At 43.7% G+C, this 22,310-nt stretch overlaps 1 protein-coding gene across 1 annotated transcript in view; it reads left to right on the forward strand.

Annotated features, from left to right (window-relative positions):
* The first annotated feature begins 4,462 nt into the window (after positions 1–4,462).
* BTBD1 (BTB domain containing 1) overlaps positions 4,463–22,310 on the forward strand; it is a 41,636-nt gene continuing 23,788 nt past the window's right edge. Inside the window, exons 1-3 of the mRNA XM_019460396.2 lie at positions 4,463–4,976; positions 15,942–16,098; positions 20,715–20,820. Coding sequence (XP_019315941.2) covers positions 4,561–4,976; positions 15,942–16,098; positions 20,715–20,820 — 679 coding nt within the window. The 5' untranslated portion in view covers positions 4,463–4,560. The remainder of the gene's footprint in view (positions 4,977–15,941; positions 16,099–20,714; positions 20,821–22,310) is intronic.

Genomic DNA, 22,310 nt, shown 5'->3' on the forward strand with positions numbered 1-22,310 from the left:
CATGGTTTGTGAGTCCCAGCCCCGCATCAGGCTCTCTGCTGTCAGTGCAGAGCCCTGCTTCAGACCCTCTATCCATTTCTCTTTCCCTCTCTCACAAAAATAAATAAACATAAAAAAAAAAAAAGAAGAAGCTATCCAAGAGCATGAAGTGAACTTGTAGGAAGATTTGGGGGTTTCACTTCTCGGTAGTTCCCTTCTTGCCAGGACTTTGCCCCAACTCCTTCGGCAGTTTCAAACTGTCAACTGAGTTGTTACTGATTGAGAAACAAGCGAGGGATCAGAAAATGTCCTCAGGGAAAAAGCAGCAGTAAAGGTCAGTTCTTCCCTTAAGGACCCCAGTCCCTCACGTCTTGTCTGTATTATTTATTCTTTGACACTGACAGAGACTGCATCTGACCAAACTTTAGCCAGAGCTTTCTTCTGGGTCTTTTTTCTCAAGTGGACCTCAACCTTGGCCCCAGGCCTATCTTTGGTCTGCCGAACTCAGTCTTGGCAAGAATCCCACTAAGTTAGTTTAGTGAGAATACCCTCACCCTTTATCTGGTTATTCTCTGTATCTGATCAAGTTCCTTATTCCCCACCCTTGATATCTGATCATCTTGACTTGCCTTCAGCAAGAATTCTGAATTCGTTTACCAAGAATGCCCCTACCCTTGATGCTTCCTCTTGATAATTTTCCATCCACTGAAACCCACACCCCCGTCCCCAACTTTGCTGGTTGGCTGCAAATCCCCAGATATTATTGCCACCCTCAGAGTGAAGCCTGATTATTCTCCCCTACTGCAACAGTCTTGAATAAAGTCTTTCTGACCACTTTAACAAGTACTGAAAAAAGGTTTTTGTTCTCTATTTCTAGGAACATTTCCTCTAGGTAATCCAATTTCAAGGGCACACAATTGCTCATAGTTCTCTCTTATAACACTTTTTTATTTCTGTAACATATGTAGTAACATTCTTTCCTTTCTGATTTTAGTAATTTGAGTCTTCTCTCTCTCTCTCTCTCTCTCTCTGTCTCTGTCTCTGTCTCTGTCTCCAGTCCATCTAGCTAAAGGTTTATCAATTTTGTTGATCTTTCAAAGAGCCAACCTTTGGTTTTACTGGTTTTCTGTACTGTTTTCTTGTTCTCTATTTCATTTATCAGTGCTCTAACATTTAGTACTTCCTTCCTTCTGCTAGCTTTAGGGTTTGTTCTTCCTCTTCTAGTTCCTTAAGTTGTAAAGTTAGGTTGTTGATTTGGGATCTGTCATGTTTTTTTTAATGTAAACATTTAAATTTTCCCCTTAGCACTGTTTTTACTGTGTCCCATAAGTTTTGGTATGTTGTGTTTCCATTTTCATTTGTCTGTGAGTATTTTCTAATTTCCCTGGTGATTTCTTCTTTGACCCATTGGTTGTTTAAAAGGGTGTTGTTTAATTTCCACAGTTTTGTGAATTTTCCAGTTTTCCTTTTTTTAATGTTTATTTATTTCTGAGACAGAGAGAGACAGAACATGGTGGGGGAGGGGTAGAGAGCAAGGGAGACACAGAATCAGAACCAGGCTCCAGGCTCTGAGCTGTCAGCACAGAGCCCGACGTGGGGCTCCAACTCACAAACCACGAGATCATGACCTGAGCCGAAGTCGGTCACTCAACTGACTGAGCCACCCAGGCGCCCCTCCTTTTTTTTTTTTTTTTTTTTTTTTTTTGTAGGCTCCATACCCAGCGTGAAGCCCAATGTGGGCCTTGAACTCATGACCCTGAGATGGAGACCTGACCTGAGATCAAGAGTCAGATCCTTAACCAACTGAGCCACCCAGGCACCCCTTCAGTTCTCCTTTTGTTAATGATTCCTAATTTCATCCCTTTGTGGCCCATGAAGATCTTTTGTATGCCATCTATTTAAATCTACTGGCACTTAATCTGTGGTCTATCCTGGAAAATGTCCCATGTGCCCTTGGCAAGAATGTGTGGCAAGAATGTGACGGTTTATTGTATGAAGCCCTCTAGTTCCTTATTTATCTTCTGTCTGGTTGTTCTATCCATTATTGTGAGTGGGATCTTCAATAAATCTTCAACTGTTATTTGTAGATCTGTTTCTCCCTTCAATCCTATTAGTTTTTGCTTTGTTAAGTTTTCAACTGTTATTTCTCCAAATATTCTCTCTGGCCCTTTCTCTCTCCCCCCGGCCTCTTGTCTTCCAGGCCCCCCATGATGTGTAGGTTGATCTATTTTATGATGTCCCGTAGCTCCCTTAGACTCTGTTTGTTTTTCCTCTAAGTTTCTTCTTTCTGTTCTCTGCCTCAATAATTTCTATTGTCTGATCTTCAAGTTTGCAGACTCTTTCTTCTGTCTGCTCAATTCTGCCTTTGAATCCCTCTAGTGCATGTTTCACTTTGATTGTTATGCTTTTTTCAGCTCCAGAATTTTGCTTGTTTGTTTCTTTCTTTCTTTTTAAGTTTTCTATCTCTTTATTTACATGTCCATTGTGTTTCTCTCTATTTACATGTCCAACTATGTTCACACATAGTTTTCTTGGTCTCTTCCACATCTTCCTTAAGTTCCCTGAACAACGTTAAGGCAGTTGTTTTAAAGTTCATCTAGTATATCTGCCATTAGGTCTTTTTCAAGGACTGTTTCTGTTTATTTTTTCCCTTTGAATGGACCATACTTTCCTATTTCTTTGTATGCCTTGTGACTTTTTGTTGAACACTTGGATATTTGAATCTAGTAATGTGATAACTCTGGAAATCAGATTCTCCCGCTTCCCCAGCGTTTGCTGTTTTTTGTTGTTTTGTTTTTTGGTTGCTGTAGGATTATTGTCTCTGTGCCAGGATCAGCCTGGGGTGTAAACTTAATGTCTTCCCAGGTCATCTCTCAGCCTTTCCTTGGGTATGGATGGTCATTTTCTAATTTGCCCCATTGCACACTTTTGTTTGTTTTTGTTTCAATTGTACTAGTCTCTAACGTCTGGCTGCCAAAAGGGAAAAGGTAAAAAAAAAAAAAAAAAAAAAAGAAAAATGAAGGAGGGTGAATTGGGTGCCGGCCCTTTAAATACCTGGGAAGTCATTTCAGCTGGAGGGTGGAGATGCTTGCAACAAAGGGGTAAGTGCAACAACAATGCCACCCGCCTCTTTGGACACTGGTTACTAGCAGGAATCTGTGCCTAGGGCCCAGATATTTGGAGGACAGTTTCCTTTGGCCCACCATGGTGCCCACATGCTCCATGAACGTGTGTACATCTGCCTTCCATGTGGCTGAGGATGAGGGATGGTATAGCTCCTTCCGTGCAAAGAGCTGACATTGGTGGAAATTAACAGCAAGTTTTCTTGTCCAAGTCTTCCCTAGACGTCGCAGGCCTTCAACAGGCTCCAGAGCTCCAAAATAGCCACATCAGACAGATCCTGCCAGCTGCTGCTGTCTAGGAGGGGAGACAGATTCCTGCTTCCTTCTCTGCCACCTTCCCAGAGTCCCCTGCTTCATTTAATTTTATCATTTCCGGTTTGGCAAAGGGAGTGTTTTTGGCTATACTTTAGCCTTGAACTCAGGTTTGATTGCATTCCATAAGTCTTGATCTGCAGCGTCCTCATATTTTCTATTAAATTATGATCATTGCTCGGTAGCAGATAATGTGGTCTCTATTAGTTTTGCTCTGATACATTTGAGAGTTTTTTTTGAGATCTATTTTTTTCTAGGTTTATTTCTTTATTTTGGGGGGGAAGGGGCAGAGAGACAGACAGACAGAGGGAGAGAGAATCCCAAGCAGCCCCCCCCCCCCATGTGAAGTCCTACTTAGGGCTTTGATCCTATGAATAGTGAGATTATTACCTGACCCCCAACCAAGAGTCAGAGGCTTAACCAACTGAGCCACCCAGGCACCCCTGGAGATTTAAAATATTGTTAATTTTTAGCAACGGATTGTAACATATTCAAAAAGAATTCCATGAGTCCACAGTGATACTGGAAAAAACAGAGACAGAAGACAGGACGCATGTGGGCTGCTGGACACAGAAGGGGTCGAAAGCTCCGCTCCCCTCCGGAGTGGTGACTAGGACACTGTTGGGGAAAGGCAGCCCTGGGGAATCTTGTCGTCCCCTCCAACGTGCTCCCTGGCCTTGTCCCGGGCCTTGCCCCCGTCCCCCACCACGCAGGCAGGAAACTCCAGGAGGGACAGCCTAGGGACCTGCCCCTAGTACACGTGGGAAGCGCCGCGGCTGGTGAGGAGGGGTCCGAGAGAAGGACCGGCCGCGGGCCGGAGGAGGCGCGGGAGCTTGCAAGCGCGGGGCTCGCACAAGGTGCGCAGGGTGCCCACCCCGCAGCGCAGGACGCGGATCCGCGCGGCCCCGCTCGGGCGGCCGTGCGCGCCCCCGCAACCCCGCGTGGCGGGCACGCGCTCCGGGCCGCTGCGGGCGGGGCGGAGCGGGGCGAGGGCGAGGGCGGGGGCGGGGCCGGGGAGGCGCCCGGACGCCGGAAGCGCCTTTCCCGGAAGGCACCGAGGCGGCGCCGGCCTCCGGGGGCGGCCTCGGCGATGGCGGCTGGGCGGCGGGAGCTCTCTGCCTAGCCCGAGGAGCCGCGCCGCTGGAGGATGGCCTCTCTCGGGCCGGCCGCTGCGGGCGAGCAGGTCTCTGGAGCCGAGGCGGAGCCGGGCGCCGCGGGGCCTCCGCCTCCTCCGCCGCCGCCGCCGCCGCCGCCGTCCTCTCTGGGGCCCCTGCTCCCGCTGCAGCGGGAGCCACTGTACAACTGGCAGGCGACTAAGGCGTCGCTGAAGGAGCGCTTCGCCTTCCTCTTCAACTCGGAGCTGCTGAGCGATGTGCGCTTCGTGCTGGGCAAGGGCCGCGGCGGCGCGGCCGCCGGGGGCCCGCAGCGCATCCCCGCGCACCGCTTCGTGCTGGCGGCCGGCAGCGCCGTCTTCGACGCCATGTTCAACGGCGGCATGGCCACCACGTCGGCCGAGATCGAGCTGCCCGACGTGGAGCCCGCCGCCTTCCTGGCGCTGCTGAGGTGAGCGGCGGGCGCCCGGCCTGCCCCTGCGCGCGAGCCTCCCCCGCGGCCTCAGTTTCCCCCCCCGGTCAGGGACGCGCGGCGGGTCCCCGTCCCCCTCTGCCGGCCGCACGGCCGACCGCCGGTCGTCGGGGTCACGGTCTCAGTCTGCGTCCGCTCAGCGAGCGCTTTTCCTTTCCAGTCCGGCATTGTCACCCGACCTTCGGGACTAGAGAACGGCCGTGGAACGGGTGTGGACCGGGTTGTCTTGATGGCCCGTTTGCAAAGTTTTAGGGGTTTTTTTTGTTGTTGGGGGAGAGGGGAAGAGGTGAGAAGACTTGGCGGACCGACGGCTTTTTCCCCCCCCCCCCCTGTTGGTTGTTTTGTTTTAAATTCTGACTCCTTTTTCGTTTGTGTGTGTATTAGTTGTCGGGACCCAGGAAAGGGAATGCCAAAACAAGTAGGTGTGGCTTTACCTGGCTCGGCGTTTCTGCAGACAACGTCACATTTGCTCAAAACCCAAATCCAGCCGCGGGTGTTGGAGTTTACTTTTTTGCCTATTTCAGTCGATAATACATCGACTTCTGGTTAATTTTGGATATTAATATTGGATAACGTTAATATTGGATAACGTTATCGTTTGACGTTAATAGCCTTTATTCGCAGAAGTCCAGTTAAGGAGGTGTTGTTTTCCACACTTTTACAAATGGGACCGGGGCCCAGAAAAGTCCAGTGACTGGCGGAGGTAACAGCAAACTCCTAGGGGAAGACCATGTGTGTTTTATTATGTGGGGATGGTTTTAGCTGCCTGACCACAGTGGGTTCTTCGGAAAGGAGCAGAGTCTTGGGTGGTACTGAGGCAAAAAAAAAAAAAAAAAGAGGTCATTGAATGGATAAATAGCCCACAAAAGGCTCACAGCTCAACCGGGAAGATCAGTAGGAAACTGAGTACAAAGTTAAAACGAGTAGAAAAGAAATAGCAAGATCCCATAAACAAATGGTAAAGGGCAGGATAGATAACTTAGGTAAAGAAAAGATAACAACTCACTGGGTGTTGTATGGAAACCAATTTGACAATAAATTTCATATATTGGGAAAAAAAGATAACACCTAATTGACAAAGAATGTTTAACCTCAGTAATTAAAGCAGTGAAAATTAAATGCAAAGCGAATACTAAATTGCTAGTATTTTAAAGATAATATTAGGGGCGCCTGGGTGGCCCAATCTGTTAAGCGTCTGACTTCAGCTCAGGTGATGTTCTCACATTTGTGAGTTCGAGCCCCGTGTGAGGCTCCATGCTGGGCGCTCAGAGGCTGGAACCTGCTTCGGATTCTGAGTCTCCCCCTCTCTCAAAAATACATTAAATATATATATATATTGGAGAAGCCCTCTGTGACGAAGATGGTAAAACAGTTTGGCACTACAGATTCTCTCCCCCCCTCGGAAGTATTGAAGTACTGAAAAATGTGTACAAAAATATTTACAGCTGGATTATTTATAGTAGTATGGAAGTAGTCAGCTGGAGGAAATGGTGAGATAAACAACGTTGGGTGCATTAGATGGAATTAATGCCACTGAGCATGGTACTGATGAAGACTAGGTTATATGAACACGAAAAACATGTGTAATAAACAGCCCTGAAAACCGCGCACGGTGAATAAAACTGAAACGTAACAACAAACATATACCTAGTGACATGGATGGAAGGAAGCATAACAAAATGCTAACCAAAGTTGTATTGGACCGGTAAAATGATAATGCTTTTTTTTCTTCTTTTTTCCTTTGTTTCCCATGTTTTCTGCAAATTACAGTTACGAAGAGAGAAAAATTAGCTAAAAACCTAGGATCTGGGTCACTTTGGATTTTGGTTTGAACTTGATGAGAGGATTGTTGTAGCTCGTTTATAAGTATCTTAGAGTGATTTGTTGGTCCACCTCATTATAATCTCCTTGAGTACTTGTGAATTCGAGATCCCTTCCTCCCTCTCTAAAATATTGTAATGTTTGGAGGTGGGACCTTGAGAGCCCTTTTAATACTCTCCGACATACTAACACCAGCTAAATCTGAGAGCCCCTGCTCTAAAAATATTGCCGAGGAGTTTTTTCCTTTAAAAAAAATAGCGATCGGTAAATAAGAATGTAGAGGGAAAAATGCTTAGCTCGTATTTTTACTGAAGCCGTTAGTCCTTTCCTATCAACAGAAAATAAGTGAATTAACTGTGAAGTCTTTGAAATTTTCCTCTTTTCAGTGTGGTTATGGTATTTGTCCTTCAGATTCCAGTCTTGTTTTTTTTTTTTCAATGTTTATTCATTTTTGAGAGAGAGAGAGAGAGACAGAGCACGAGCTGGGGAGGGTCAGAGAGAGAGGGAGACATAGAATCTGAAGCAGGTTCCAGGCTCCGAGCTGTCAGCACGGGAGCCCGACATGGGGCTGGGACCCGCGAACTGTGAGATCATGACTTGAGCTGAAGTCAGACGCTTAGCCGACTGAGCCACCCAGGTGCCCCGATTCCAGTCTTGTTCTATTGTGAAATGATATCTGGACCGGAAGGTATTGGCCACCTGTGAAACATAGATGCCGTCCTTGCTTGCTATTGTGTGACAAACAGGTGTCCCATAGTACTTGCTGAGTGGGGACAACAGGTTAGCTTGGCCTATTTTTATTATGTTTACAAATTGAATCAGTTAACATTATAAGAAACTACTTGTTTTGATCTGCCTGACCTTTAAGTGATGTTCTTCAGTTGTTCATTTGAGAAATGCTGTGTGCCTCCCTGCACCAGTTGGTGTTTTAGATGTTGGGTGCAGCAGTGAAGAAGAAAAAGTCTCTGCCCTCAAGTACTTTATAATCTAGTAAGGAGAAACAAAGATGTAATGTCAAGTACTGATAAGTGTGCTGAGGAAAAATGATCAAGCCGTGAGGGAAGGAGCATTCTAAGCAAGGCAGAGCGTGTTCAAGGCCCTAGATTTTTCCTGTTGCAGGAACTGCAAAGGTCAACCGGTGCTGTTTGAACGGAGTGAATAAGGGGGAAAGTGGTGGAAGATGAGGTCAGGAGGATAGGCTGGACAAGGTCGTGCAGGGCTGTATAGCCAGGGAAGGACGTGGGTATGTGCTAGGAAGGAAGCCTTTGGAGAGTTTTCAGTAGGAAGTGATGTGATCTGATTTACGTTTTTAAAAACTCATTCTGGCAGTTGTTCGGGGATTAGACTGCAGAGGGAGTAAAATGGGCAGCAGAGAGTTAAACTAAGAGGCTTTTGCAGTAGTCCAGGCAAGACATATGGTGGAGGGTTATACCAGGGTGGTGGGGATAGGTGGGAGAAGTGGTCAGGCTGCAGATACATGATTGACTTTTGAACAATATGAGTTTAAACTACGTGGGCCCACTTGTACACAGATTTTTTTTTTTTTTACGTTTATTAATTTTTGAGACAGCGAAACAGGGCACAAGTGGAGGAGGGGCAGAGAGAGAAGGAGACACAGAATCCAAAGCAGGCTTCAGGCTCTGAGTAAGCGTTCAGCACAGAGCCCGATGCGGGGCTTGAACCCACCAACCGTGAGATCATGACCTGAGCCGAAGTCAGACACTTAACAGACTGAGCCACCCAGGCGCCCCAGATTTTTTTTTTTTTTTAAACAAGTAAAGTATGGTACTGTAAATGTGTTTTCTCTTCTCTTACGGTTTCCTTGATAATATTTTCTCTCCTCTAGCTTCCTCAATTGTAAGAATATAGTATATAATGCATATACTAAATATGTGTTAATTGTTTATATGTTATCAGTAAGTTTTCAGGTCAACAGTAGGCTATTAGTAAAGTTTTGGGGGGAGTCAAAAGTTATATGGAGGTTTTTGACTACAGGGAGGGAGGGGAATGGGGAGTGGAGGCCACGCCCCTGATTCCTGTGTTGTTCAAGGGTCAACTGTATTTTGAAGGTAGAACCAGGAAGATTTCTAAGACATCCAAGGAGGGCAAGAGTACAGCCAGAAATACGAACCCGGAGTTTGGGGAAGAGCTTCTTGGTGAACATAAATCTGAAAGCTAAGAGTGAATGACTGGTCTTTAAACCATGAAACCAAATGAGGTTACGTAGGGAGGGAATGCGGGTTGTGAAGACAGGTATGAAGATGAGCCCGGGGAGCCTCCAACCTAGAGAGACGTAGCCGGGGGGAGAGTAAAATGAGGCCAAGGGACCGCTGCCAGTGGAGTTAGACTGGAAAGCAAGGAGCGGGATATCTTGAAACTCAAGTTGCAGAAAGCCTTTCGATAAAGAGAGTGGTCAGCCATGTTAAATGCTGCTGAGATGTGGGTGAAATGAGGATATTGAATCGATTATTGGTTTTGATGAAACGGAGGCCGTTGATAACCCTGGCAAGAGTGGTTTTAGCAGCTGGATTAGAATAGGTTGGGGAGAAAATAGGAGGTGAGGAACTGGAGATGGCTGCTCTCAACAGCTCTCTCAAGGAGTTGTGTGGCAGAAAGGAACAGAAACGGAGTGGTGACCGGATTCTGTCTGTCCTTTGTGTTAACTCCTGGCGTTATATACTCTCCCAGCTATGTGGCCAGACTTCCACTCGGTCTTAGAATCCCACTTCCAGCCGCACATTCACAAATGAATGTCTAGTACCCATGCAGGTGAACATGGAAATGATAAGAATAGTGTGACATTTAGTGAGTGTTTACCGTGCCACTTACTGTTGCTGAGTACCTTATGTGCACTTAAATTCCCACAGTCTTTGAGCGGGTACTCTTTATTTTTTTTAGATTTTATTTTTAAGTAATCTCTGCACCCAAAGTGGGTCTTGAACTGACAGCCCCGAGATCGAGAGTCACGTGCTCTGCCGACAGAGCCAGCCAGGCTCCCAGAGCAGACACTCCTATTATTGCACTCTTTTATCAGTCAGCTTTTGCCACAGTAATGCTATAACGCACCCTAGGGTGTTGGGGGACTTGAAAAACATCCCTGCCCATGAATATTCTCACTCTGTGGGTCAGTTGGGAAGTGACTTCAATGGGCTTGGCTCCAAGCTGTGGTTTGGTTCCAGTCTGCCCCACCTGTTTCTCATCCTTTTTGGACCATTCCTGAGGGTTCCACTTCCTCCTCCTAATTTTTTTTTCCTGCATTGCTTCAACCAGACCATGCCTTTAGCCTAAGCTGGCTTCACTTTCTACATTGTTAACAGGGTTATCTCTGTAATGTCCATATAGTCTCATGTAATTCTCCTGAGTCTTTGACTTTCTGCCTGCAGGATGAAGTGTCAGCACCTTAGGGGACACACAAGACCTTTGTGACTTGGTCTCTGTATCTTCCCTTTCCTCTTTCCACTGCTCAGTGCCCCGACTCTAATTGCCTCTCATTTCTTATTTTAATGCCTGCCTTCTTTTTTTTTTTTTTTTATGTTTATTTTTGACACAGAGAGAGAGTGAGTGGGGGAAGGGAAGAGAGAGAGGGAGACACAGAATCTGAAGCAGGCTCCAGGCTCCGAGCCGTCAGCACAGAACCCAATGCGGGGCTCGAACCCACAAGCAGTGAGATCATGACATAAGCCGAAGTTGGACGCCCAACCAACTCAGCCACCCAGGCGCCCCTCTTTTTTTTCTTTTTTAAATGTTTATTCATTTATTTTGGGGTGGGAGGGGAAGTACAAGGGGGAAAGAGAGAGAGGGAGGGAGGGAAGGAGAGAGAGACAGAGAGAGGGAGAGAAAGAGAATCCCAAGCAGGCTCCACACTGTCATCTCGGAGTTCAGCGCAGGGCTCGATCTCATGAACCGTGAGATCATGACGGAGCCGAGATCGAGAGTCGGACACTCAGCCGACTGAGCCCCCCAGGCGCCCCTTTAATGCCTACCTTCTGAGGCCTTTGTACTTCTCAGTCTGTCTGCTAGAAGGTCTCCACAATCACTGCACTTCAGATGGACTTCACATAGGCTTTACCTCTTCTGTAAAACATAATCCCACCCGAAGGCAGAATTGAGCACTGCCTCATCTAATGTCTCTCATAGCAAGTTTAGTATCTGTTGCTGTAGAGCAAAACACTCCAGCATTTAGCGGCTTAAGTCTAGTTTTATTATCTTTCACAGTTGTGCAGGTTGACTGAGGTCAGCTGTGTGGTTCTGTGACGTCTCCTTTGGGTCCCCCTGCAGTCATAGTCCTATGGCAGTGGAGCTGGAGTCCCCTGGAGGTGTGAGGCAGAGTCTGGGGTGACTGAGCCTTTCTCCTCCCTGCGTGGCTTCTCCAGCTGATCTTTCCAGCCGGGGATCTCGACTTCTTGGATAGCAGCTCCAGGCTTCTGAGAATACAGAAGCAGAAGCCGCCAGACATCCTCCGAGGGGAGGCCGCGGACGGGGACGGTGTCCCTTCTGCCACATTCTGTTGGTTAAAGGGAATCACACAGGGCCAGCCCAGGTTTATTATGGGACAGATCTATATAAGGCCATGGATAATAGAAGGCATGATTGATTCGGGCTATCTTTAGAGATTAGTTATCACACTGTGCCTGATAAATAATTCTGTTGTAATTGTGACGCTACTCTTTAATCATTTCATTACCAAACCGTAAGCTTTCTGCGGGCAGGGCTGTCTTACCCAGGTTTGTATTTCTCAGACCTATCCCAGTGCTTGGTATTATAGTCCCTCAGTAAATGTTTTTGAGTAAAATGAATGAGTCGGTGGTGATACAAAGTTTCGTATCCGCGATCTTATAATTTTTCTTATTTATAATCAAATAATAAAAATCTTATAATTTTTCTCATTTAAAATCCTATTTTCCCCATCGCTTTTAAAAATTTTTGCTTAAATACTGAGTTTTATCTTTTGGGAAAACCTTTAGTCTTTGGGAGGGCTTTGTCCTTAAAGGTAGTAAATGAGGGCTGAAATGTTCATTTTAAAATAAAAAGAATTGTGGTAATATCATTAATTTGTAATTATATTTTGTAAGGCTTGGCTTATTTTCATATTCTAGCAATTTTAATAATTAAATAGAATGTAAGAAAACATGTAAGTAAAATATGAACCAAGATAGTTCCTGGATTTTTAAATAGCCTATTTCCTCATTAGAAATGAAAATGATTCCTTTGCTTGTTACATAGAAGCTTGTATGGAATTGTCTAGTCAGGTAATAGGTAAATATTAAGGGTTAGCCGTGTGCCTACACTGTGCCTGGTATTGTAGGAAAGATGCTGGGGGAAAATACAAGAAGCATAGAGTTCCTTTTCTTGTTGTTTACATACAACAGAAAGAATTTAGAACATCTTACCAAAAAACACAAAGATAAATAAAGCCAAGATGAAGCTAACACAAAAATGCATGCTATCGGGAAACTATAGATTTCACCTTAATTGTTTTAGCAGCTAATGCAAAACAAGAAACCTAGCTGGTCAGTTATAATTCATACATATTATTTGTCAGGTTAAAAACAAACCACCTGCTTAGGGATGCACAGCTCTGTCTGATAATCAGACGAGTGAAAGAATTCCTGGCGAGGTTTCCTTATAAAGGAGGCTTTACTGAAATGAACAGTGTCCTTAATCCGCGGTTTTGGACATAGATGTTTCTTTAAAATATTCCTTGATGTAAGCTGAAGGTGTAATACCAAATTGTAACTTAATAAAAGCAAATTGAACGGGGTGTGTGTGTGTCTCAAATAGAATAGTCTAAAACCGCAATTCTCTCTCGTTGCTGGCGTGTTCTTCCTACCCTCTGGTCATCTTTTAGATCGTCCCTCAAGTAGAAATTTCTCTAGGGGGCTTTTGCAGATGTCAAAGCCCCCACTTGTAGATGCTTACAGAGCCATGTGCTTGTGTCCTGAAGTTTGAATCTACTCACATACAGAGGCAAATGGTAATAAAGGCCCCACATTTCAGTTCTTTATTTTGTAACTCTAGTAATTTTTGCCTGAAAAAAAAAATTAAAGCAGATAGACGTAAAGATTCTTCCTACCTTGCCCTTAAAATTAAAACGTCATAGGTTTCTAATTCAAGAGGGGAACTGAGCTTGCAGTCAGCCTTCTATCTCTCTCCCAGTTCAAGTGACTGTAAGAAAATACAAAAGAGAATAAATCCCTTCATGGAAAGAGAGGAAGGGAAATGGATTGGAAGCCAACAGTGTGGAAAAGGGACAGAGCAGTTGAAAGTGTGCTGGTAATGAAAGCAAGCAGATGACTGGAGCCCAGATTCCAGAGCCTGGGGACTGCGGGGGTGGGCGCTGCCTTCCCTGGCTCAGCCCCCGCTCAGTTCGAGGCCCTCGAGGCCCGGATGGGTAGTGAGGATGGGGGGAAATGAGAAGGTGAGCTATAACATGGGAGTCAAATTTAAAACTGGCTTACAGACTACATCCTTGGCCAGCTCTTGCAGACTAACTGCCGGTGACGACCTCGGGACAGGTTCCTCTTTAAATGAACGGAGCAAACTGCCTGGGACAGCTCAGGGACCCTAGAATGATGGCGTGAGGCGGCCCCTGCCCCAGCTCCTTTCCCACTCCCATGCAAGGTGCCGGTCGGCAAGCCCCCACGTACAGAGCTCTCAGCTGGCCTGTTCATTTGGGGGATGGTTTTAGCTGGAAAACAGGCCCATCTACAGACGCAGAGAAAGCCTGCTTCTAGAATTCCAAACTGGAGACAACCACTGGGCATTTGACATGTGAGGAAAATGAGAACATGAACGACAAAGACCGAAACAGATGATCCTGGAGGAAGTAGATCATTCAGGAAATGGAAAGGAACCTTAAAAACATTGGTTAATAGCATCTTGGAGATTTAACATTTTTGCATCCATAAAACAGACATGATGCTGTGGAGGTGAAAAAGGACAACTAGGAAGCAAGAATTCTTAGAAATGTGAGCATGTGATTGCTGGGAAGAAAAACAGAAGGGCCGGAAGACAACAGCAAGGAGATCTTCTAAAACAGAGGAAAATAGCGGACATAAAATAATGAAGCAACGTAAAAATAAATAGCGAACGTTTGCTGAGGCTAAGTATTTGTCAGACACTATGTAAAACACTTCACGTATTGTGATTTCTACTAATCCTCATGTGCACGTAATGAAGGGGAGACTGTCACTCTCCTCTCTTTTCAGAAGGGAGCACCACTGATGGTAGTTTGTTTAAAGTCACATGGCTGGCAGGTGGTGGCACAGGCCCAGACCCAAGCCATCTCTTCCTGAGGCCACACAGATAAAACGGCGCTCACCTGGTGGGCATGACAGTCTAGCACTGGAGGCAGACAGTGCAGAAAGGGGGTGTTGATGTTAGACAGCTTTTGTGTTTCCTCGTCTTCTAAATGCAGGTAACAGCACCTGCCTTCCTTGTGGGAGGATTACATGAACTGGCACCTGTCCCATGGCAGGCACTCAACAAATGTTCATTTTCTCTCTTCCTTTTGTTCATCCCTTTCCCCCCGACTGTAAGTGATCGTGCCTTACTTGGTTTTTAATTCCTGTGCTCTTCACAAAGTGTGGCATGTAACTTTAAGCTAAATAGTATAAGGGTAATACAGAATGTTGACTTGAGTCTCTAAAAGGAGGTTTTTGGAAAAAAATATATATATATATATATATTTTTTTAAGTTTATTTATTTTGGGGAGAGAAAGAGGAGGGGAGGGGCAGGGAGAGAGAGGGAGAAACAGAATCCCAAGCAGGCTCCGTGCTGTCAGTGCAGAGTCCAATGGGGCTCGAACTCATGGAGCTGTGAGATCACCACCTGAGCCGAAATCAAGAGTCAGACACTTAACCAACTGAGCCCCCCAGGCGCCCCAGAAAAAAAAAATATGGTATTTTGGAACGGTGTAATCCTGAAACACAGCAGCCTTCACTGTCAAGGTTGAGCTATGGAGGAGGATGAGCACGAGCAGCCTCCACCTGGGATAGTTGTAAGCTCGGTGATGCTGTGAGGGGAGCGCCGGTGTTTGGTTGTGGCTAGAGGCTGCGGGGAGGTGAGGGGCTAGCGGTTCACCTTGGGTGGTGACTACGGACATGGGAACGAAAGGAGAGGAACTGGAAAGCCAGAGGGTAGGGACATGAAATAGAGCCTCCCTTCTTTGCGGCCTCCCGGGGCATAGAAGGTTCTGAAAAATGTTAACAGGTTTTCCTGTTTTAGGACTTGGGGCCCAGGAATATACGTGTAATAAGCATTGTAACGTCTTTAGTATCTCTCAAATGCAGTTGTTCTTAATGCCATACTTCTCCCCTCGGTTTTCCTGCATGTGGTTGGGAACTGGACAGTCCGTGGAGGGTCTCTGAGGAGCCACAACAGGGGCCTAGAGTTGATGTGTAGACGCTCCCGGATAGTTCAACAAGAACTGCGCAGGCCCTCACTGAGAATCGTATGCTTTATTCGCAGTTCTATGAAGCTGATCTATCTAGCAATCTGGCAGTTAGCAGCAGCAAACTGGGAGGAGGCAGTATTGGACTGATAGTGTTTTGAGAGAACATTGGACCTAAATACCCAAAAGCACATTACAGGGGTCATTTAAGATATTATTAAATTGTTTATTCCTCCAAAGCCCCAGTGATCATCTGTGGGCATTTTGCTAATTTGGAAATAATAATAAAAGGTTAAAAGATGCCCAGAATAACAAGACACCATTATCAGCAAATACATGAATGTTTGACCTCTAGAGGTATGAACCTCAGCTATCCGTAGATTTGTTTAAATGAACGTCCTTTGATGACGGAAAGATAAGTGAACGATTCCTGTCCTGAGCTGCTAAAAGACCTCTGAAAATTTGGCTTAAGAGGGAGGAGTCTGTCTTGTGATCTTCACTTCAGTTTTGTCTGTAAAATGGAGACACTGCCTTACTGAGGACTGAGTAAGAATAAAATGAGATGATGTACGTGCAAAGGCCCTGTAGCCCTGCTAAGTTGGGTGTAAATTTCAGGTGGTTTTTCAGTGTGCTCATTATCTTTGAAAATATTCCTCAGAGGTTTCACACTGGTGGATTGCTTCTCTAAAATACTAATGGCCATCTCTGTAATTTCCCATTTGCTTTCCAGATTTCTGTATTCAGATGAAGTTCAAATTGGCCCAGAGACGGTTATGACCACTCTTTATACTGCTAAGAAATATGCAGTCCCAGCCTTGGAAGCACACTGTGTGGAATTTCTCACCAAACATCTTAGGGCAGATAATGCCTTTATGTTACTTACTCAGGTAAGTGAATGTAGCGAAGGTCGGTATCCTCATAACTACATGAGTATTAAGTATTTCCTGGAGAATTCTAGATTAACTTAAAGTATATGTAATTATTTTTATGGTACCATTCAGGGAAGTATATCAGATTCATATGATTTTAGAAAAGCAAATTAGAGTCAATACAGTATCGTGTAAGAAACTGAGGCTTTATGTAAGCAGGCTACTGTGACTCAAAGTCACACGGATGTTTAGGATTGGAATTGGAATTGGGATCCAGTTTGTTCCTGCTGCGAGTGAGCATGTGATAGCATAGGGTTTTCTGGACGTCTTTTGTCTCAATTTTTGTTGGATCTGGAATAAAGATTTTTGTTGGATCTGGACTTTTTAAGTCCAGATAAGTTTCAAGGTTTACTGTCTTTGTACTTAATCTGAAAGCTTGGAGGAATTAGAATTTCAGGTTTATGTGAAATGTTCTTTCTCTGATATTTAAAAGTTTCCACTAAATATAGTATACATGCAGAAAAGTACACATTATCTTAAGCACTCAGTCTGATGAATTTTTACAAACTGAACACATCTGTGGAACTATTAGCCAGTCTATATCGTACTATTTAGCATTTGTTAAACGCCTGTAATCTGAGCTTTACTTCAGATATAAATAAATCACTTGTTTTTCTTTTTAGACCAAGTTATAATACCCTTGTATGAATTGTTTAAAAAGTTCCAAGCCAGCCTATACCTTGTGCTAAGGGTTGAATTGTTTCTCCAAAATTTATGTGTTGAAATCCCAGTTCCCAGAACCTCAGAATGTGATCTTATTTGGAGATAGGGTCTTTACAGAGGGAAGCAAGTTAAAATGAGGAGAAAACAATTGTAAGCTGATAATACATAATCCTGTTGACTGTTAGTACTGGAACCGGTCACAGATGTCCCCTAGTTCACCTCTTTCATTTTCCAGCTGGAAAACTCAAACCTGGGCCAATGGACTACCTGCCCAAAGGCTCCCAGCAGGCTGGCTGGGGCTGGGGCCCAGAGCTCGGGTTGCCCGGCTCTGCGTCTGTTCTGTCATATGGAAGTTGTATGATGGCACCTTTTGTTGCTGTTGTTTGTTCAGTCATCTGTCAACAAATATTTGAGGCTAGGGAAGAAAGAGCACACCGAGGTCACCTCGTGGACATAATCGCCGAACTCCATTCTGGACATGGTGCGCCAGACACTAAGCTAGTCACTTTGCGTGTAGTATCACAGTTAGCCCGCGTTGCAGCTCTGTGGTGCTACTTACTGTTGTCCCCATTTTAAAGATGAAGCAATGGAAGTGTAAAGGGCTAAATATCTTACTTCACATTAGACAGCAGGTGGTAAACCTAAGATCCCAACCTTCAACCAGTCGTTCTTAAGGTGTGGTGATCCTGAGTAAGGATGATAGCAGAATGTCTTGAGTGGTGATTGTGTGTCAGGACTTTGTCTGCATTAATTCATTTAATCTTCTACAGTAACTTTGGGAGGGGTAGGTGTTCTAGGTTTTCTTATTGTCCCCACTTAACAGATAAGGAGACAGAGGCAGAAATATGAATCAATTTGACCAAGGTCATAGACCTGTTAAGCAACATATCCTTGCATTTCCCCCTCTTTTGAGTTTGTGATGAAAATCGATTATGGAAGTTGATATTCCTAAGATTCTTTATCGTCCAAGGGTTTTAAGGTATGTGGAGGGGATCACTTAATTACTTTTATTTTAAAAGCTTATGGAAAAATTCAGAAACCAATGAATTAAACTCTGACAATTAAAATACGGTTTCTAGTTCCGCAGGTCCAAGGTGAGACCTAAGAGTCTGCATTTCTCATGAGCTTTCAGATGATGCCAGTGCTTCTGGACCACACTTTGAGTAGTAAGGGTTAACAGCTGTCACTACGAGAAAGAAAAGGAGCTTTTCAGCGTGTGGTTGGTCTGAGAACCCAATTTTACTGCACATTTTTCACTGGCGGGGTCATGTGAATTAGCCCACGAATTGTCATGTGAAGTTCTTCTTCCTGCCAAGTGAGTCATTTGCACTGAGCATGTCAATTACTTGAGAGGACCTTTGCCAGCTTCACGCTGAAACAGGAGGCCAGTGTGCTGTACCAGCATGAGTGAGACCGGGAAGAGACGCTTGTTAGGAAGTGATATTTTTTTCAGAGATGATGCCAGACTCAAACTAAATTTTGAGAAGGATGTATTTTACTCTAAGTAGCAACAATAGATTCCCTAGGAAACTTGATACTGCCTGTGTAACTGAAGAGTCACTGAAACATTGCTGTTCTGAATAAAATAATTTTTATAAAAATTGTTTTTCTTAGAGTGAAAGATCAATTTTTGCACGAACACTGGAAATATAGTTGAGTTGGCCAGTTAAAATACCTGCCAGTTAAAATGTCTAGAATTTCATTTGATAAAAATGTGTTTTTCATATTTTAAAAATTCATCAGACTGTGATCCTAGACCGGATCCTATTGTAGGAGGAAAAGTGTTATAAAAAATTGGGTCAGTTGGCAAAACTGAAATACAGTAGATGAGATAAAAATATTGTATGGTTATTTATCAAAGTCAATTACTATGGTTATATAAGAAATAGTCAAGTATTTAAGGGTAAGGGCTGTGGTGCTGTAATTTATTCTTGAATAGTTCACCTCAAATATACACACACTCACTATACGTTGTCTGTTTTCTTATACATTATTTTCCCATTTATATATACATATATATGCATACACATATGTGTATATACATATATAATGTGTGTGTGTGCGCACGCCTGTGTGTGTATAGAGAGCACAAATGATAAAGAGGTGAAATATTAGATAAATAACATTTAGATAGGTACATCTGGGTAAAGGGTATATGGTGTTCTTTTTACTTGCATCTTTTCTGCAAATTTGAAATTATTTCTAAATTAAAAACATTTTAAGGGAAAATAACAAGGAATAGAGTTAATTTTATTCTACTAAATACAGATTTTATATTATTTTTTTGGAAAATTTTGACTAAGCAAATTAATATAAGCCCAATGTATAATCTAAGAAGAACATTAAAAACATTTTTTTTTAAGTTTATTTGTTTATTTTGGGAAAGAGAGAGAGAGTGGGGGAGGGACAGAGAGAAAGAGAGAGAGAATCCCAAGCAGGCTCTGCACTGTCAGTGCAGAGCCCAACACGGGGCTCGAACCCATGAACTACGAGATTATGACCGGTGCCAAAATCAAGAATCAGATGCTTAACTGACTTGAGCCACCCAAGGGCCTCAAGAAGAGCATTTTCAGACATGTTTGAGTATTGCATAATTTTAAGAAACGTTCTACTGACTTAAAAATATATGCATATTTTATACGTGTAAGTACAGTTACATATCATCTGTAATGTGTGTATCTATTTTAAATTCATTCCAATGTGTTTATTGCTGTCTTTTCTCCCCCATAAAACACAAGATAACTCTTTAGTTTAGGGATATTTGTTAACGTAATAGGTCAGTAGCACCTGAGTTATTGAATCCTTTGAAAATGAATTTTACTTTACAAATAAGAGTCATCAGCCATGCCAAATAATGGTTAATTAATTGCATTATTGCCAGCATGAATATCTGTGTGCGTCTTGTGTTTGTCCATACTGTTAAATGTAAATGGACCTGATACTAGGCCAGAATGAAAGCTTGGTCACTGGCACACCTATCATCACATCTGTTTTCAGTGTTACAATTTTTTAAGTCTCATTTGCGTTTGGATACTCCCACCCCTTCCCCGATGCCTGGCTTTTAAACTTGGGTTGTTTTTTTTTTTTAATTATAATACGTATCCTGATTAATCACGTATTATAAGCTTGGCTTCTGAATTCTTAAAGCCGAGATTAGCTTTATTGGAATCATATAGTATGTATTTTTTTGCTCAGTTTATACTATGGCTTCTTTTGTTTGTCATTGTGTTTGTGCGTTTCACTCATATTATTGTATGTAGTTGTAGATCATCCTCACTGTCGTATAAGATTGTCGTGTGTCTATTATTTGCCTTTCAGTTGTTGGCCTGCTGTTTGCTTAGGTTCCCAGAGCTTTCGTGCTCTGAAATTCCTGTACTTCATTCTCTCCCCACATCAAGACAGAAAATGGAAGAAAATAAATCTGATCTGTTTGTACTGTATGCTTGACAATTGATATAACTTAGTGACAGTATCCTACAACTCGGATTTAATAATGACTCTGCAGCATGACTAGCCAGATCATATTAGGCAAGTCAGCACACCTTTCTAAGCCTGTTTCCACATCTGGAAAATGGGATAATCACGTCTGCCTTATCTAACCTAGAGCGTTTGTTAAGGATCAAAATAAGTAACGTATAAGAAACCAGGCAGTGTGTGTATATGAGTAGATGGAAAGGAAAATAACAGGTCATCAGTGTGTATTTGTTATCTAAGCAGAGCATTTGTGCTCTTAGCTTTTCATTTCTGATTGTGGAAGGGAAACTTTTAAGAATATATACACATTATAATGGTATTTTAAGTTGGTGTTTTCACATAATTACCAATTGTAACTTTACAGCATTAACTGAATATGTACTGTCTAAAAGTAAGATAACTATGAGAATAAAATAACTGTCTCTCTGTATGTTTAGGCCCGATTATTTGATGAACCTCAGCTGGCTAGTCTCTGCCTGGACACGATAGACAAAAGCACGATGGATGCGATAAGTGCAGAGGGCTTTACTGATATCGATATAGGTGAGTCCTCCAGGATTCCAACTGTGCCGTTTATTTAATTTACTTTTGTAATGTTTATTTTTGAGAGAGAGAGAGCTAGCAGGGGAGAGGAGAGAGAGGTGGGGACAGAGGATCTGAAGCAGATAGCCTGATGTGGGGCTCGAACTTGCAAACCGTGAGATCATGACCTGACCTGAAGGCATATGTTCAACCGACCGAGCCCCCCCAGGTGCCCCCAGATCATACGGTTTAAATACAGTAACACCTTAACAGTCACCCTTTCTGGTGAACGGGCTGTTTTTAAAATAGTGGTTTTTCCAAATTAAATAAGTCGACATTTAAAAATTTTTGCTTTCTTTATTTTGGTGATAAATTCTACGTTATCACCTTTTACAAAATGTCAAATCAAATAAATATTCACTGGGGTGCCTGTGTGGCTGGCTCAGTGGTTGAGTGGGACTGTCTGTTGTTGGTGCAGAGCCTACTTCTGATCCTCTGTCCCCCTCTCTCTCTGACCCTTCCCCCCTCAACAAAAATAAACATTCAAAAATAAATAAATATTCACTGAATGCACCATGTGCACAGCATTATAGTAGGATCATTTCAGAAAAACAAGAGGGGCGCCTGGGTGGCTCAGTCAGTTGAGCATCTGACTCTTGATTTCAGCTCAGGTCATGCTCTCATGGTTTGTGGTTCAAGCCCCACTTTGGGCTCCACACTGTCGGTGGAGCCTGCTTGGGATCCTCTCTTTCCCTCTCTCTGCTCCCCCCCAGCTCCCCGCCCAATCAGTCAGTCAGTCAGTCAGTCAATCAGTAAACGAACATTGTTTTAAATGTTTATTTATTTTTGAGAGGGAGAGAGACAGAGTACGAGTGGGGGAGGGCAGAGAGAGAGGGAGACAACAGAAACCGAAACAGGCTCCAGGCTCTGAGCTGTGAGCACAGAGCCCATCGCGGGGCTTGAACTCACCAACTGTAAGATCATGACCTGAGCTGAAATTGGACATTTAACCGACTAAGCCACCCAAGAGCCCCAACCAACAAGCATTTTTAAAAATTATTTAAAAAAAATACGAAGAGGAGTAAGATGTGATTTTTCTTAAGGAAAGTATGATCTAATTGGAGAATCAAGGAACAAGCACGTAAAAATTAAGATTTAATAGAAAAATCTGGATAACATACAGTAAGATGTGATTTTTGCCTTTTCTAAGCTACACATACAGAAAGTAATTACTCTTCAAATCCAAAATATGGAGGGATTACCTCAAATTGAGTAGTGTTACGAAAGTCTTGACAGGAGATTCTGCCATGGGCCCTAAAGAATGGGTAGTATTTGGAGAGTGAAGAGAGGGCGACATTCGAAGCAGGTGGAGCCCCATGAGGAAGCGTGTGTGAGATCGAGGCAGGGTAAACCAGGTTGTACATTAAATACATTTGGTGTATCCTGTTATAACCACATCCCATCTGATGAGGCTGGGGAGTCTGAATGTTGTTATTGCAGGACAGGAGACA

Source organism: Panthera pardus, unplaced genomic scaffold, assembly GCF_024362965.1.
Source record: "Panthera pardus isolate Hobbes unplaced genomic scaffold, ASM2436296v1 HiC_scaffold_23, whole genome shotgun sequence".
NCBI lineage: Eukaryota > Metazoa > Chordata > Mammalia > Carnivora > Felidae > Panthera > Panthera pardus.